Raw genomic sequence first — 14,662 nt, 5'->3', positions numbered from 1 at the left:
CAGCTTTTGGATCGATGAGTGTGAGAGTGGTTGAGAGTGGAGGGACTTTGGAGGTTGCCTGGTCCGACTCTGCTCAAACAGGGTCCCCTCGAGTGGGATGCCTGTGAACTCTGGATCGTTTACCTCCAACGCTGCATTCCTTTAGAGTGAAATTTCTGCAGAGACTTCTGTGAAAGTGGAGGTCATTTGCTGCTTCTTGTGGCTGTGCACAGAGCCAGAACCTGCTCCCTGGGAGATTCCAAACAGTTTCTGTAAAGCCCTGGAATCCACCAATTTGGAGGTGCAAGGCTAAAACCCACTGATGTGAGAGGCAGGGGATAGAGGGGATGCTGCTCACCACCCATGTCCCCAGGCTGTGGCTACTGGCCTGGACTCTCCTGGATTCCCCCTGCTCCATAGAAATGGAACAAGCAGCTGGGAAGCTTCCCACAATCTGGAGACTTTGGAGGAGGGTTAATTGTCACTGATTTATTGGTGGCTTTAAGGCAAATAGTCTGCTAATGCAGAAGCTTAATACAACAACAGCAAAACATCTGCTAATGAACAGAGCCAAACCCTAGACCAGTTGTGAAAGCTGCTGTCTCTTCTGCACCAAACGTGTGCTGCCAAGTTGCAGACACCAAAGTCTGATGTAGGCATCACCACCTGATGGGTTCCAGAGCCCATTATTAGCTAAAGAAGCATTTAAGATGCTGGGTGTTGTTCTAAAATAGCATAAAGCTCAGTATGATGTTGTATTTCCTTCTTAAATCAAGGAAAAACTCCAAGTAGAGCAACAGTTGAGTTTTATTATCTGTGGCTTGTAGCAAACCTGCTGTGACAAACAATGTGGCTGCTGGTGGCAGGGAATTAATTTTCTCCTCCATCCCATGTCCTCTAGCTTGGCTTCTTTGGATTTGGGGTTTTTTTTTGCCTTGTAGTTATAACACTGAGAAAATTGAGACCTGGCAAATGGGACCCAGGAGAGAAACCTGGTATTGGTCTGTATGTATGAAAGGCAGCAGCTGCCTGTGAGACAGCCCACAGAGGGGCCAGGGACTTGCAGAGGACATGCAGAAGGTCCAGGGACTTGCAAAAGGAAATGGGGGATGTTGTGTTCATTTACACCAATTACACAGAATATGCTGTCACTCCAAACTGGTTTGTGGTCGAGGTGAGGGGAACATTTCCAGGTTTCCTGAGTCAGGACTCAACAGATTTCTCTGTGGGTTCCATGTGCTGCACATGAATTTGGGTGCAGAGCACTCCTGTGCCCACCAGAAGATTTTGGGAAGAGCATGGACATGAGGAACAGTTTCTTCCCTGAGCCCTGGAAGAGGCTGTCCAGGGAAGTGGAGTCCCCATCCTGAAGTGATTTAAAAGCCATGCTGATGTAGTGCTGAGGGACCTGTTTTAGAGGTGACCTGTAGTGCTGGGTTAATGGTTGGACTTGATGATCTTAAAGGTCTCTTCCAACCTGAACAGTTCTGTGAGTGGAGGTGCATGGGGCTCTGGCACTGGGGAAGAGGCAGGGCTTTGCTCCCCTCAGAGCTAGGCTGTGTGAGCATGAGAAGGGCTTTTCCCAAGTAGTTATGGGCACAGTGTCCAGAACACTGCACTGGGAGGGGCAGTTCTATCCAAACCCAAAGCTGTTCTGCAGCACCTGGCCAAAGGTCTCCTTCATTTGTTGACTCACCTTTGCTTTGGATCTTTTCCCAACTGGGCTGGCCACTTTCAGGAGCTCTTCCCTGGGAGGGGCATCGAGGGATGTTTCCTCATTGACGGCAAGAGCAGCAATGGTCCCTTTGGCCAAGGAAGTCCTGACCTGTCCCCAGAGCTGTGCTGCCCGGGGTAGGATTTCCACCTGTGAGCTTGTTGTCTTGAGAACATGATGGTGGCACATGGCTGAGAAGCCTTGTCCCCAGCCCTACCCATGTCCTGTTATGTCATGTGTCACAGGCAGCACCCAAGGTTTGTGGGACCCAAATATCTGTTTGTTGATAGCCTCAAGGGGACTTTGGGTGCAGATCTGGGTAAAACCTCTCTAACCCTCCTGTCTCCCCCTTTCTCTTTAGGAGCCTGGTCCTGCTAAGATGGCTGTGACCAGCAGCAACATCCCCAGTGCAGAGAAGGTTCCTGCCACCAAGTCCACGCTTTGGCAGGAAGAAATGAGGGGCAAAGACCAAGCGGATGGGAGCAGCGGCATCAGCCCAGCACAGAGCCCAGTACAAGGCCAGGCTGGGGCTGCCAGCTCCCTGAAGGATTCCGTGCTGGAGAGTAAGGAAGGTGAGGGACAGGAGGTGCCAGGATTGGTATGGCACTGCAGTGACCTGGTTTGGGCAGCTGAGCTGGCAGAAAACTACTGTAGAGGGAAAACATTCCTGCAGGTTTGGTTTTTGGAGTCATCCCTGCTGTGCAGGGCTGGAGCAAAGTGCTACAGACTGGGGTTTGGGCAGGAAAAAAACTATATCACATGCTGGAAAATCACAACATAGGCCCCAGACGTACCCCAGGGGAAGAGGGAGCTGCCTGCTTTTCTGCTGGGGGCAAAACAAGGCAAAAAATGCCTTTTGTAGCCCCTCTACCTGGGACACCTGGAGAGTACAGGCCCGTGCTGCACTCAACACGTCTGTCAGGGCTGCCAAGCCTTGAGCACTGCTTCCTCCTCCCACCCCTGCATCAGGGCCCTATTTACATATGGTCTCCTTGAAGAGTCCCTGGAAGGCGCCACGGCTGTGACATTGTTCTTCCTGAAACAATGGGGGCTGGGGACTCTTCCTGCCAGGGCTGTGGACAGGTCCCATGTGCTGTGGCCATTTCTTTTATCTACCCACTTGGATAGGGAACTTTTTCCATCCATTCCTGGCTGCCAGGAGCAAGGTGTCCATTGTCTTACTATGCCCATGGAGCTGTAGTCAGTACCAGGCGGGAAAGGGTAGGGATGGAAATGTATGCAGAGCAGTAACTGCAGTCATTAATTTCTTGGTTTGGAGGCTTAGATGTTTCAAACATGCATGCCTGACCCAAAGGTTGGATCAACATTTCCAGTTCCCTGCAGTCAATCCCATTGCCTCCAGGAGCATGAAGGGTGGTCAAGGAGAAAAAGCCAAGGGTAGAAGAGGAGACATAGTGTGGGCCTGGGGCTCAGACCATCTCTGCTCTCATTTCCTGCCCCTGTCCTGAGTGAAATTGGGGTGGGTTTCATTAAAAGTAGAACTCAGATTCGAAACCAAGCAGAGTGACTTCTGTGATCTTTAGATGAGAGCTCCATGAACGGAGACCGAGTAGACTGTGGGCGGAAGACACGTGTTGAGAGTGGCTACTTTTCCTTGGAGAAGACCAAGCAAGACTCGAAGCTGGAAGAGCAGCAGTTGCCACCACCACCCAGCCCACCCAGCCCTAGCACCCCGAACAACAGGTACAGTTATCCCAAATCGCCCTCGCAGGAGCATGCCCAGCCCTTTCCTTCCCCAGGTACCCGATCAGGCGACCGAATGGTTCACAGCTTCTCTCTGAACTCCTTGGACTCGAAGAGCAGTTGCCCCATGCACAAGGACTCCAGCAGCAGAGATATAGGAAGGGGAGCTGAAAAATCGGGGCGTCCCCTTTCTTTTAAAGCCAGCCGGCAGTACACCACCCTGGCCGACGTTCCCAAGGCCATTAGGATCAGTAATCGTGAGGCCTTCCAGGTGGAGAGGAAGCGGCTAGAGCGGAGAACCCGGGCGCGTAGCCCTGGGAGAGAAGAAGTGGCCCGGCTCTTTGGCAGTGAGAGAAGGTAAGGGATGTGTGGCTGATCTCCTCCTTGCATGCTCGCAATGGCAGCAAGACTGCGTCCCCGCCTCAGCCCTGGATGGAGCAGGTGGCACTGGGCACGGGAAGCCCCTTTGTATTACAGGCTTCTTGGGTTTAAGGATGTTCATCCACACACATCAGGCGTGGGATGTCCTTAGTAGTGGCAGTAGGCAGGTGCCGCCCAGCCTGGCCGCTTTGGAAGCGCCTCGCTGAGGTGGGTGATGTCCAGTAGCTCTGTTTGCAAGCACGCCCACCTTTGCCGTCCCCTCCCTGCTGCGGCACACGCTGGCAGCTGGCACCATTAATTAGGTTAGCTCTGTAAATGGTGTTAGCGCTGGGCGTGTTACGCAAGTGCCTAATGAGCTGAGAGAGGTTTCAAAATGTCACGGCATTAATCTGGGAGAGGAGAGGCAGCTGCGGCGCTGAGGCAGGGCTGCAAAACAGCTTCGGCGCGGAGGAGGACAGGGAGGGCAGCGGCACACGCTCCTGCAGCGGCGTGCTCGGGGGGCGAGGCGAAGGACGGGCTCGGCTTGCCCTGAGAGAGACGCATTTGTGCGGGGAGGGCAGCAGAGCGAACTGGGAGACAGGCCCCGGGCGAGAGGGCTGCCTGCCAGTCTGATTTTCTTGCCCTGGTTTTCCTCCGGGCATGTTCTCTCTCGCACAGTTTCATCAGGCGCTTCTCCATTTCTTCCCAGCCCCTAAAGGACTGTTTTCCAGTCTGGCTTCCGAGAGCTGGGAGCGGGTCTGGAAGCATGGCACAACTTTGTGCTGGTGCTGCCAGTCGGCAGGAGGATCCCAAACCCAGCCCCAGCAGCCCGTGCCTTGAGTGCCGTGCTGGGAATACAGAAGAAGAGCATGGGTTTGGCTTCCTCTGCTTTGGGAATTGGAACTTTCCCAGTATGGAAGAGAAGGATGCCACGATGCCACGTGGGGTCTCTTGGCCACCCTGGCTGGGAATGGGGACGAGGAAAGTCATCAGCTGTTTGTTATTCAGGCTGATCTGGTATTGGCTCAGGTGTGGGTGAGGTCGTACCCCTGCTGGGTTTGCTTGCACAGGGATGCCCTGGGCAGCACCTGTCCCCAGCGTGAGAGCACAGCACATTCCTCCAGTTTCCTCTTGCTCCAGCCCTAAGGGTATTGTGCAGTGCTGGGATCCAGCACCAAGCTGGAATGCGCCAGCTGAGGACGGGGAGGAGCGCATGTACAAGCCGATAACAGGGCTCAGGAGAGAACCCTGCTGTCAGAGACCATAGTTTTTTAATGCCAGCCCCACTTACTACCTACTGACGAGTGCCTTTTCCCAGGGAAAATCTGTTTTTCCCAGCCCAGCTGGGCTCCTGGGGCTGTTTAACAGGTTGGGTCTTTTTTTTCTTTATCAATATTGGCAAAAATTCCCCTCAGGACCTTTTCAAAGCAGGATGGGTGTAGGGAGAGGGCCAGGCGCTGCACCAGGCACGAGGACCTTCCCCACTGGGCTGAGCCCAGTCCAGAATTTGGGAGGAAGGTGATGGCAGACAGCAGGGCAAGGAATCTCCATATGCTGGAGGATTTGGCTGGGGCTCACAGTCCACGGTTCTGGAAAAGTGTGCTGTGAGCAAGGACAGCTTGAAGGGATAAGCTGGTTCACTTTTTCCTCCAGTAGCCTGGGAATTGGCTCATGTGGGTGGAGAAGCTGTGTCCTGGAGCTTGGGTGGACTCAGCAGGGCATGGAGAGGCAGTCCAGCGTCGCACCAGAGAATTAACATTTGCCAGCACCCTCCTCAGCTTGGCTTGGCTGCTTTTTAAGTTTGAGTTTACTTAGTTCACATATCCCTCTCATTTTTCTCCTCCAAGCTCAGACTGTGCTGCTTGAGGTTGAGCAAATACAAAAACTCTTTTCTATTCTGTGGGGTCAGCTTTTCTACCCTGGATTTAGCACCATTTCTAGTAATCCTTCCCAGTAACCCACTAACACATCCAGGAATGCTTACCTGAAATCACTTGCCCACATGCCAACCCCATAGCCACCAGCTGAGCATTGCTCAGGTCTGCCCTGCATCTCTCAGTGCAGTCAAACAAACTCTGTTGGTATTTTTGTCCCTTCCTCCCATATTTTTTTGCACTGATTTAAGGGGGTAAATATAAAATGGCAGAGCTATGGATGGAAAAGTTATTTTGGGTACCAAGTGCCTCATCCTGAGTGACACACCTGTAGGCTTAGCTCCAGGTAAAGCCATTTTCCAAGGCTCCTTCTCCTGTTTCCTTGTTGTAAGAGATCTGATGTGACTTAAGTCCAGGACTGTGCTGGAAATTTCCTGGGCTGTCCATTCATATCTGATTCTGACTCCATGTCCCATGCAGACAGACGTCTGAGCTCGCAGCCACTTCAGAACCTGAGTCAGAAACCAGGAGATAATCTCCTTGATTTTGGCGACGCGGCAGAGTGCGAGTTCCCTCTGCTGGTATGTGGCAGGACAGGGCTGCTGGCACCTCTGTGCCCGACCAGCCCTGGCGACAGTCTGTGTCCAGGGAGATCAAGCCGTGCCTCTGATCTTCTGTCTCAGACTCATCCCTAAGAAGAAAAAGCTCTGGGAACCACATGGATAAATCTCAAAGCTTGTTTTGCTCAGAAAATCACAGCTAAAGAGTGCTGCAGGGATTCCTCTGTCCTCATATCCCAGCAGGGCACTGCAGATGCTGGGATGACTCTTGGCATGTCACAGGAGAGTGGCAGCAGCTTTGGCAAGGAGACCACCATCAGGCGGGGAGTCCTTGGGGTGCAAAAACCCAGACCCCCTTCCTCCAAGTGTATTCCTGCATGCTCACCCATCTCCTGCAGATCCCTGGGAGAGCATTGGGAGTTCTGGTTGGCAAATTTGACTTTTCTTGGGCGGTTGCAGGGTTGCAGCCTCTAAACCCGTGGCTTTTCTGGTTGACTCCCACATTCTGCTCACGCTGGCCGTAGTCCACTGTGGTGTCTGCTGTAGGAGCATGGTCAGTGGAGTTGGGGAATAGCAGAGCTGCCTTTTCTTTCTCAGATTCCTTCTCTGGAGCTTTTTGAGATGTAAGGCTCTGCTCTGAATGCTGCTTCTACCTGTAGAGAAGAGTGCCTGCTCTCCCAGCTACAGGATTTTTTTTCTTGTAAAACTATCCTCTTCACTTTTGTGAACCTTTTGGGGACATTCCTCTTCCCTTTCCTGACACTGACTGTCTTTCTTGCTGCTAAGTAATGAATGGATCCAATAAAAACAAGCCCTTGTTTCCAATCAAAGAAAATCACTTTAACCATAGCTCGTGCTGCTCTTTATAGCTTTCCTTCCTACTGCTCCCACCCCTCCACCTAACAGCCGAGATCTGCAGCTCGAGTTTAGTGGCCTGGAAAAGATTAACAGCCTGCATGGCCCAGGAGCTCCCTGGGACCAGCTCGGTGGTTGGGAAAGCACTAAACTGCACCACAGCTTTTAAAACGCTTCTTCATACCTGTCCACAGCCTTCTTTTGCCACCACACTGCTGCTGCTGAGAGGGAGAAGCTCTCTCCTTGGCACAGTGGGGAGATGGGAGTCCTTCCATTCCCTGGCCCCCCCAGGATCTCTAGCAGAAACCTCTCTGAAATGTTGATCTAATGGCAAAAAAAGCAAACTGATTTTTTTTTTCCTGTAATCCAAATGATATTAACCCTTGGGGCCGTGATTTGGTTGCAGTGATTTGGTTTTCTCCTCCTTTTTTCCCCAATGACAAATTACTGGAATGACTTTGATTTTATTTTGTATGTAGATATATAATTTCCTCTTCTGTTCATTCATTTTCCAGCCTTGTTTTCTTCCAGGTCTTGTTGCTCTCCACCTTCTCCTGCTGTGTTGCTGTGTGACGTGTCCGCCTTTACTTCGCCTGCTTCGCTACCATCTCATCTCAATCTCAAGCCGTAGAACAACCTGGTGGTGCAGCCCCTTTCATGAGAAATCAACCTGCTTTTGATTTTTTGTTTCATGGTTTTTCAGTTGTTTTGGGGTTTTGGTTTGGTTTTCTTGGGTTTCTTTTTGGTTGGGTTGGGTTTTTTTTCCTCTCCTGATTTGTTTTCCTTCAGGCCTTCACCTAATAGGGCACAGATGATGTTAATTCATGGATAATCTTCCTCCTAAACTGCGACTCAGAGAAGGCTGGGCCAGTGTAAAAAGGGTTAAAAAATGGTGACTTCCAAAGCAGTTCCCTGTCTGTTGGTGAATGGAGGAGTGAATTTATGCTCCACGTGCTGGTTTATGTGAACAGACATCTCGTGAGCAGAGCATCCCAAGGGGACTGGAAGCTCTATGCAAGTCTCTTCCCGGTCTGCAAACTGGGAAGCAGCACAGGCTGAGCAGATGTCCCACAAAAACATCAGACATTTGAATTTGCAAAGTCAAGTCTTCCCCAGGGATTTAGTCCCTTCCTCTTTGGCCGTGGGCTTCAGCACTCAGTCCTGGCAGCCTGGCTCTGAGCAGCAGTAGTGGGGCCCCCAGCCTGCTGGGGGATGTGATGTCTTGAGACTTCTGGTCACGTTCATGGAATTTGGTGCAAATTTTGGTTGAAAATTGAACATCTCATGTGGTTTGCATTCTTAACCTGCTGTTCCTTTTTGTGGGATAGTGTTAAAGATGGTTTTTTGGTTAACCTATTTCCACTCATGTGGTTACCATTGTGATTGTCATGCACATTAGAGGCTCACACAAAGCAAGCCAGCCCTGAGTTTAGACGTGATGTGTGTGGGTCCCGATTTGGTGTCAAGAACCCTCCTGAACTGATCTCATTGGGAAGCCTCAAAATGGATCTCTAAACCTCACAGCTTGCAGCTCAGCTGGTGTGTGTGTTGGTTATGGGTTGCTGCAGCATTCTTAGGTTGTGATTAAAGACCTGAGGTTGGTACTTGCCCAGATCCCTGGGCATGCAGACTTAGACACCAGCAGATCCTTTGAGAATTCCAGTATTTCCTCTCCTGTGGGTCAGCAAGCAGCTTCTCATGATGAAATGACACTTCTAATCCCCCCTTCAAAAGTGTTTGCTCATTCTCAGGAACATCTCATTTGGGTTTGTTGTGGATCTGGCTCATGCTCCATGCACATTTCTCCTCTGTCTTCAGAGATGTGTGTGCCATGGTGTGATGGGCCATGAAGGCAGTGTCTGAGAGCCCAGGCTGTGCTCCCTGCTATCCGCACTGGATTTGCAGACCAGTGTTAGAGCGGGGCAGAGTCTCAGGGCTTTGCAGAGGATGTCCTGCACAGGGTGCTCCTCATCTCATGCCTTTTCAGCTGATGCACTCTGCAAGCCAGACCCCTTATCTGCAGGCACCTATGGCCACTTAGTGCAATCCTGTGGATGTTACCCATGTGGGGCTACATTTTTACAGGGTATTGATTGCAGTGAGCACACAGGGTGACCCAAGCCAGCCCATTACCTCTGTGCCCCAGCTTGCTCTGATGTGTTTCTGCTCTGTGGCCTGGAGGGCCATCAATAGCAGCAGTGCCAGAAAGTAAAATCAAAGCTTCAGCCAGAACTGCTCAATACTCCCTGTTTCTCCATGGGCTGGAAAATTCACAAGTCAAAAAATATTGCTGGTTTTGCTAGGGTTTTCTGTCTGTTTAAGAAGCTACTCTTCATGGAGCTGTGGGAGGGCTTTCCCAGCTTTGGCCCCAAGTGAAATGAGCTTGCTGAGAAATGGGGCCCAAACCCAGGTGTGCCACGGACATTGGGGTGAGCAGCCGGAAGTTTGTGGGCCTGTAGAGCTCAGCCCAGTTGCAGTTCTGGTGTTTAATCTGGCTCTGCTTTCCTTTTTCTCTCTGTTTTCCAGGCGGTCCCAGGTAATTGAAAAATTTGAGGCCCTGGATATAGAGAACGCAGAGCACATGGAGACGAATGTGCCGGGAGGAGCTGCCCTTTCCAGCGAGACGCGGCAGGGCAGGAGCGAGAAGAGAGTTTTCCCGCGGAAAAGAGTAAGCTGCTCAGCTGAGCTCTTGTGCTGGGCTTCGGAGGATGGCAGCTGGGATCCAGCAACCCGGGAGACAAGGTTTAAGCTCCAGGATTTAGCTCGAGGCTTTGTCCTTGGGTGAAGCAGAGGATCTGGAGTTGCGGGCAGACTCATGCTGTGTGTGCTTAGTCCGTGCCAGTTTGCTGCTTGCTGCTCTGCTCCCTTGGCCCAGCTGTGGATCAGAGTGGAATCATAGAATGGTTTGGGTTGAAAGTGACCTTGAAGATCATCTAGTTCCAATCCCCCTGCCATGAGCAGGGACACCTTCCACTAGATCAGTTTGTTCAGGGCCTGGTCCAACCTGGCTTTGAGCAGTTTCAGGGAGGGAGCATTCACAACTTTCCTAGGCAACCTGTTCCAGTATCTCACAACCCTCATGATAAAGAATTTATTCCTGGTATTTACTCTGTCCTAATCAGGCTAATTCCAGGCTGTGTTTTCTCCTTCTTCCAAAAAGAGAGAAACTTCAGCTCTGGCATGGCAGGACATGTTGGGATGAGGTGAAGTAACAAAAGAAACAGGCAGGTGTGGGAGTCCCAGATATGCTTAAATATATTTGGAACAAATTAATGCCTGAGAGGACAAAAAAATGTATTGCCAATGAAATGGCACTTGTGAGCCTGAGATGCCTCTTAAGTACACAGATTTTTCTGCTGTGAGCCAAGAGAGTGGGACTTGCTGTCCTAGTTCCTGCACTGATCTGGGCTAACGCTGTTTACACAGGACTTCACTTGCGAAGGTGCAGCTGTGGGCTCCATCCTGGATGTGTCTGCATCTCCTCTGTCCCCACATCGCCGGGCAAAGTCGCTGGACAGAAGGTCCACAGAGTCCTCTATGACGGTGAGCCACTGGGGCCATGAGAGGCCCTTTCCTGGGCAGGTCCAGTGAAAACTGGACTGTCTGCTCCTTTCCCCATAGCCAGCAGGTAGGACACGGGATACGCTCAGATCTGAAGCAGGTTTCAGTGAGTTGGCTTCATGCTTGGCAGGTTGAGGAGACCCAACACATGGCCTGGTTTTCTGATGCCTCTTCTTTGCTGTTTATGCATCTGCAAGTGGGTGTGAGCAGGACGAAGGCTACGAGGAAGGGCTGAACCTGCCTCGCTGAGCTTTCCTCCCTTTGCATTTTTCAAATGCTCATCAGACCTGCAGGCAAGCAGTACAAAACAAACACAAAATACTCTCCTCTCACTCACCACCCTTCTGCAAGAACAAAATAAATACACTTGCTAATCTCAAAAAGATTACTCAGCCATTGTAAATAGGAGCTGCACTTTTCCTGGATGGACAGCTTCTCTTGAAGGACTTTTGAGAAAAGTGCAGTAGCTTGGTGATTTTTTTTCAGTAGCTTTTTTTGTAGGCTTCTATAGCCACAAGTGATTTGTGGTTTTTAGATTCTTCGTGATAATAAAAAGGTGCAAGAAGTGCACATAAACAGATGATGCACATCATCTAGTGAAGGCAAAAAAATCATGTAGTCAGTGGGAAGAAAACCTTTTCCTTGCATTAAGTACACTTTTATGTGATGGCAAGACTCTCCCCTGCCTGTTGGGTTTGCTGTGTCAGATAAAATTGGTTATCCACTGGGATAAAAGCCAAGGGAGAGCTCATCCCTTGTTAGGCTCAGTGGGTTACAGCCAAGCTGTGGCTTGCTCTTTCTGGGTATCTCTTCCATCAAGTGCTTCATCTGGTTTTGGTTTCTGATGTCTATACCCTTCTGTGGCAGCTGGTCCCAAACTTTTCATGCTTCAGCAGCTTTGCAGCTTCAGGCAAAGCTGCTATTTTGCCTGCCCAAGCAGAGTATTTTCCATGGAGGAGAAGGATCTGAAGGAGAGAGCTTCCCACTCTAGGTGCTTCCATACTGTCTCACTGCAGCCCAGCCTGAAATGTGCATATGCTGTTTGGCAGCATCTTTCCTCTGTGGTTACTTACACATCTTTCCTTACACTCTAAGGAAGCTAAGAGGTGTAGTGAAGTAGTATGAATGCTGCTAAGAAGGCATCATCTGCTTTTGTGGAAGGTAGTTACCCTCTTCTCAGTTGATAAATAACAAGCCTGTGAGCAGCTCTAACACTTGCAGTCCTTCTGTTTTCCTTTGCAAAGTGACTGATTGAGCTGCTTGGGTTTGATCCAAAGTGCTGATCCTTTATTTGACTCTCTCCTGTTTTATAAGAGCTTAAGCAGGACCCAGATCCTCTAAGCATTTTCCCACCTACACTTTGGCAGGGAAGAAGCAGGGAGATAGTGACATTGATCTCTTAGGGTACGTTAGGAGCTGAGATAAGGATGCCCAGGTCTCACAGCCTGCTTCAGAGGTGGATGTAGTCATTGCAAAAGCCATTTCCTCTATAGTTCATTCTTGGCTTGTCACTGCCTCGTCAGCAGGTGCTGGTGGGACTCAGTGAATGTGTTGCCTGCAGCCACATCACAGCTAGGGCTGCTAAGGCTGGCATCAGTCCACTCCTTCCTGCAGTTCTCTAAGGAATTAGAAAGGATGGGGTGGCATTTACTTTCCCCTGTGTTTTTTTGTAGTGGGGCTGGGCTCCCACTTAGCCACCACACAGGCTAAGTTTGACCAAATAGGCATCCAGTTTTCCATTGCTCTCCTTGCTAGAGCCCATTTCAGACAGTCCAGCTGCATTTCACACACTGTTGTCCTTTCCTCCTCCACTCTGCAGCACATGGTGCAGCTGGAGGAGCTGAGCCTCGAGGGAGTGAAAGCATTTCCACCACATCCTTCCCTGCATGCAGGCAGGGCTGGGAGGAAGGGCTGGTGGGAGTTATCCCACGCTGTCTTGGTTGCCTTTCTCAGAGCTTCAGCATCCCAGTGCACCCACTTTGGAGGAAAGAGCAGGTGTCATTTGGGTGGTGCAGTACTGGAATTCCCTGTATTTCCAACCTTGGGAACTCAGCCTTGGTTTGAACTCTGCAGTCTTTCATCAATAGTAGATAGTCTGTGCTTTGTAATATGCAATCAAAGGACAGAGCTGCCTGCACTCATGATAATTCCTTGCTTCTCCTTTCTTGGTAATGCTGGCTTTGCAGTAGGAAATTGAAAGAGAAATAAACCATACAGTAGGTCTCTGTTCCTCCTGGGAGGAGGAGGTTGAGCCACCACACAATGGAGTGATCCAGTTTGGACTAGATGACCTTTAAAGGTCCCTTTCAACCCGAATTATGATTCTATGAATTTGATTGTTGCTGATCTCCTTTATTGCTGCAATGTGGTGTTCTATCAAGTCATTGCTGCTGTAAGATGCTTCTTCCCTCCCCTCTGATCACTTCTCTCCTTTCTTGCAGCCTGACCTGCTGAACTTTAAGAAGGGCTGGTTGACAAAGCAGTATGAGGATGGGCAGGTAAGTCCAGGGAAGCTCTGCCCTTTGCTTTGGTCTTCAGTGCTGAGGTTGGTCCTGGTCTGTGGCACCTAACACTTCAGTGTCCTGGCTGAACAGGTTCCACGGGGGGCTGCTCTTGGTGCTGACATCTGTGCAGGGTAGATCAGTGTTGAGCCATGCTCCAGATGGAAGAAACCAGATGTAGGTGCTAGGGCAGAGCAGTGAGAGGGAATTAGTACAACTCTGGAGCCAGACAGCAGTGATTGTGTGAAAGCCCTGTGCAAACAGTATTTGGGAGTAGCTGGTGCTCTGGCCTGGAGAGGTTTTAAAGCCCCGCAGCTGAATGTTGTGTTGTGAGTTTCTAGGGAGCTGGGGCAGCTTGGGTAGCAGTGTGTGCCCCTTCTCTTACTAGTTTCATCTCCCTTGCAGCCCAGAAACCTCTTTGGCATCAGTATTGAGGCTCAGATGAGGTCTCTTGAGCACTGGGGAAATGCACAGCCAAGAAATAAATAAGTGCCTCTGAGTTGGCACTGAGGGAAGCAGTTGCTGCCACTTTCCTCCTGTCCATTCCCAGCAAGATGCAGGATGTGCTGCTCTATTGGAGCCTTCAAGATGGGCACTGATGCCCTGGCTGTTTGCAAACCACTCCTTCCCTGGATTTCCTTGCATTCTGCTCAGCCTGTCGAGAGAAATTAAGGACAATTTGCCCACAGCTGTTGAGTACCATAGCCCAGGCTTCACTAAGAGTATCCTGGGGCTGTGGGCAAGTCTCTAGGGAATGACCTGCTGGAGCGAGTGCTTTGTTAACTGAAAGCTGCCCTGGGTAAGCCTGTGCCTGGCTGGGAGCCTGCAGAAGGTGTATTTGTGTAGAGTGAGTGCCAAGAATGGCTCCAACTCAGTTTCTAGGTACTGCAGATAAAGTATGAGTATGTAACTGCTGTTTTGAAAAACCAAGGTCCCTCTGAGGCTTTGAGTGCAGCCTCTAAAAGCATCATCTTGCCAGTGGAGCTGATGGGGAGGCTCTGACTGTACCCTATGACTCTTGTGGTCTGTCTCGGTCACATGCAGGTGTGGTGCCACTGCAGCTCCAGTGCTCTGCTGGTGCATGAGAGCAGGAGAAACTGGGGTCCTGGTGATGCAAACCACCACAGTATGCCTTGCACTGCTGCCTCTTGGGGTCTCCCCTCTCCAAGAGGCCGTCTCAGTGAAACTGGGTACAGAGCAGGGAGGAGAAAGGCTGTGAGGTGCTTCCTTGTGCCATATCTCTACTGGCTCACCTGTGGTGAGCTCTGCTGATGGTGAAAAAGCAAGATTGTAACCGCTCCATCTTGGTTGTTTCCTAGTGGAAGAAGCACTGGTTTGTGCTGACCGACCAAAGCCTGAGATACTACCGGGATTCTGTGGCAGAGGAGGTAAGCGTCTGCCACATCTATGTTCAACCCATTGCTCTGCTTATGGGGGAGCCCCAGGTGCTCCTGCTCCCAAACCAACCCCAGGCAGCTTGTCTTCCAGATTCCAAGGTCTCACAGACCTGCTGTGCTCATCACACTTTAGGATTGCAAAGCATTATGTCTTTAT

At 50.6% G+C, this 14,662-nt stretch overlaps 1 protein-coding gene across 8 annotated transcripts in view; it reads left to right on the top strand.

Moving 5' to 3' along the window:
• MPRIP (myosin phosphatase Rho interacting protein) overlaps positions 1–14,662 on the top strand; it is an 87,515-nt gene that overhangs the window by 40,416 nt on the left and 32,437 nt on the right. For 4 of the 8 annotated variants that reach the window (XM_064153580.1, XM_064153577.1, XM_064153579.1 and 1 more), the window contains exons 6-11: positions 2,055–2,265; positions 3,238–3,754; positions 9,573–9,714; positions 10,473–10,589; positions 13,049–13,105; positions 14,428–14,496. In XM_064153580.1, coding sequence (XP_064009650.1) covers positions 2,055–2,265; positions 3,238–3,754; positions 9,573–9,714; positions 10,473–10,589; positions 13,049–13,105; positions 14,428–14,496 — 1,113 coding nt within the window. The remainder of the gene's footprint in view (positions 1–2,054; positions 2,266–3,237; positions 3,755–9,572; positions 9,715–10,472; positions 10,590–13,048; positions 13,106–14,427; positions 14,497–14,662) is intronic. The other 4 variants (XM_064153582.1, XM_064153583.1, XM_064153584.1 and 1 more) reach the window with 2 other exon arrangements.

This window comes from Pogoniulus pusillus, chromosome 13, assembly GCF_015220805.1.
Source record: "Pogoniulus pusillus isolate bPogPus1 chromosome 13, bPogPus1.pri, whole genome shotgun sequence".
In the NCBI taxonomy this organism is placed as follows: Eukaryota; Metazoa; Chordata; class Aves; order Piciformes; family Lybiidae; genus Pogoniulus; species Pogoniulus pusillus.
Note: the sequence above shows the minus strand (reverse complement) of the source record. Positions and strands in the feature narration are given on the sequence as shown.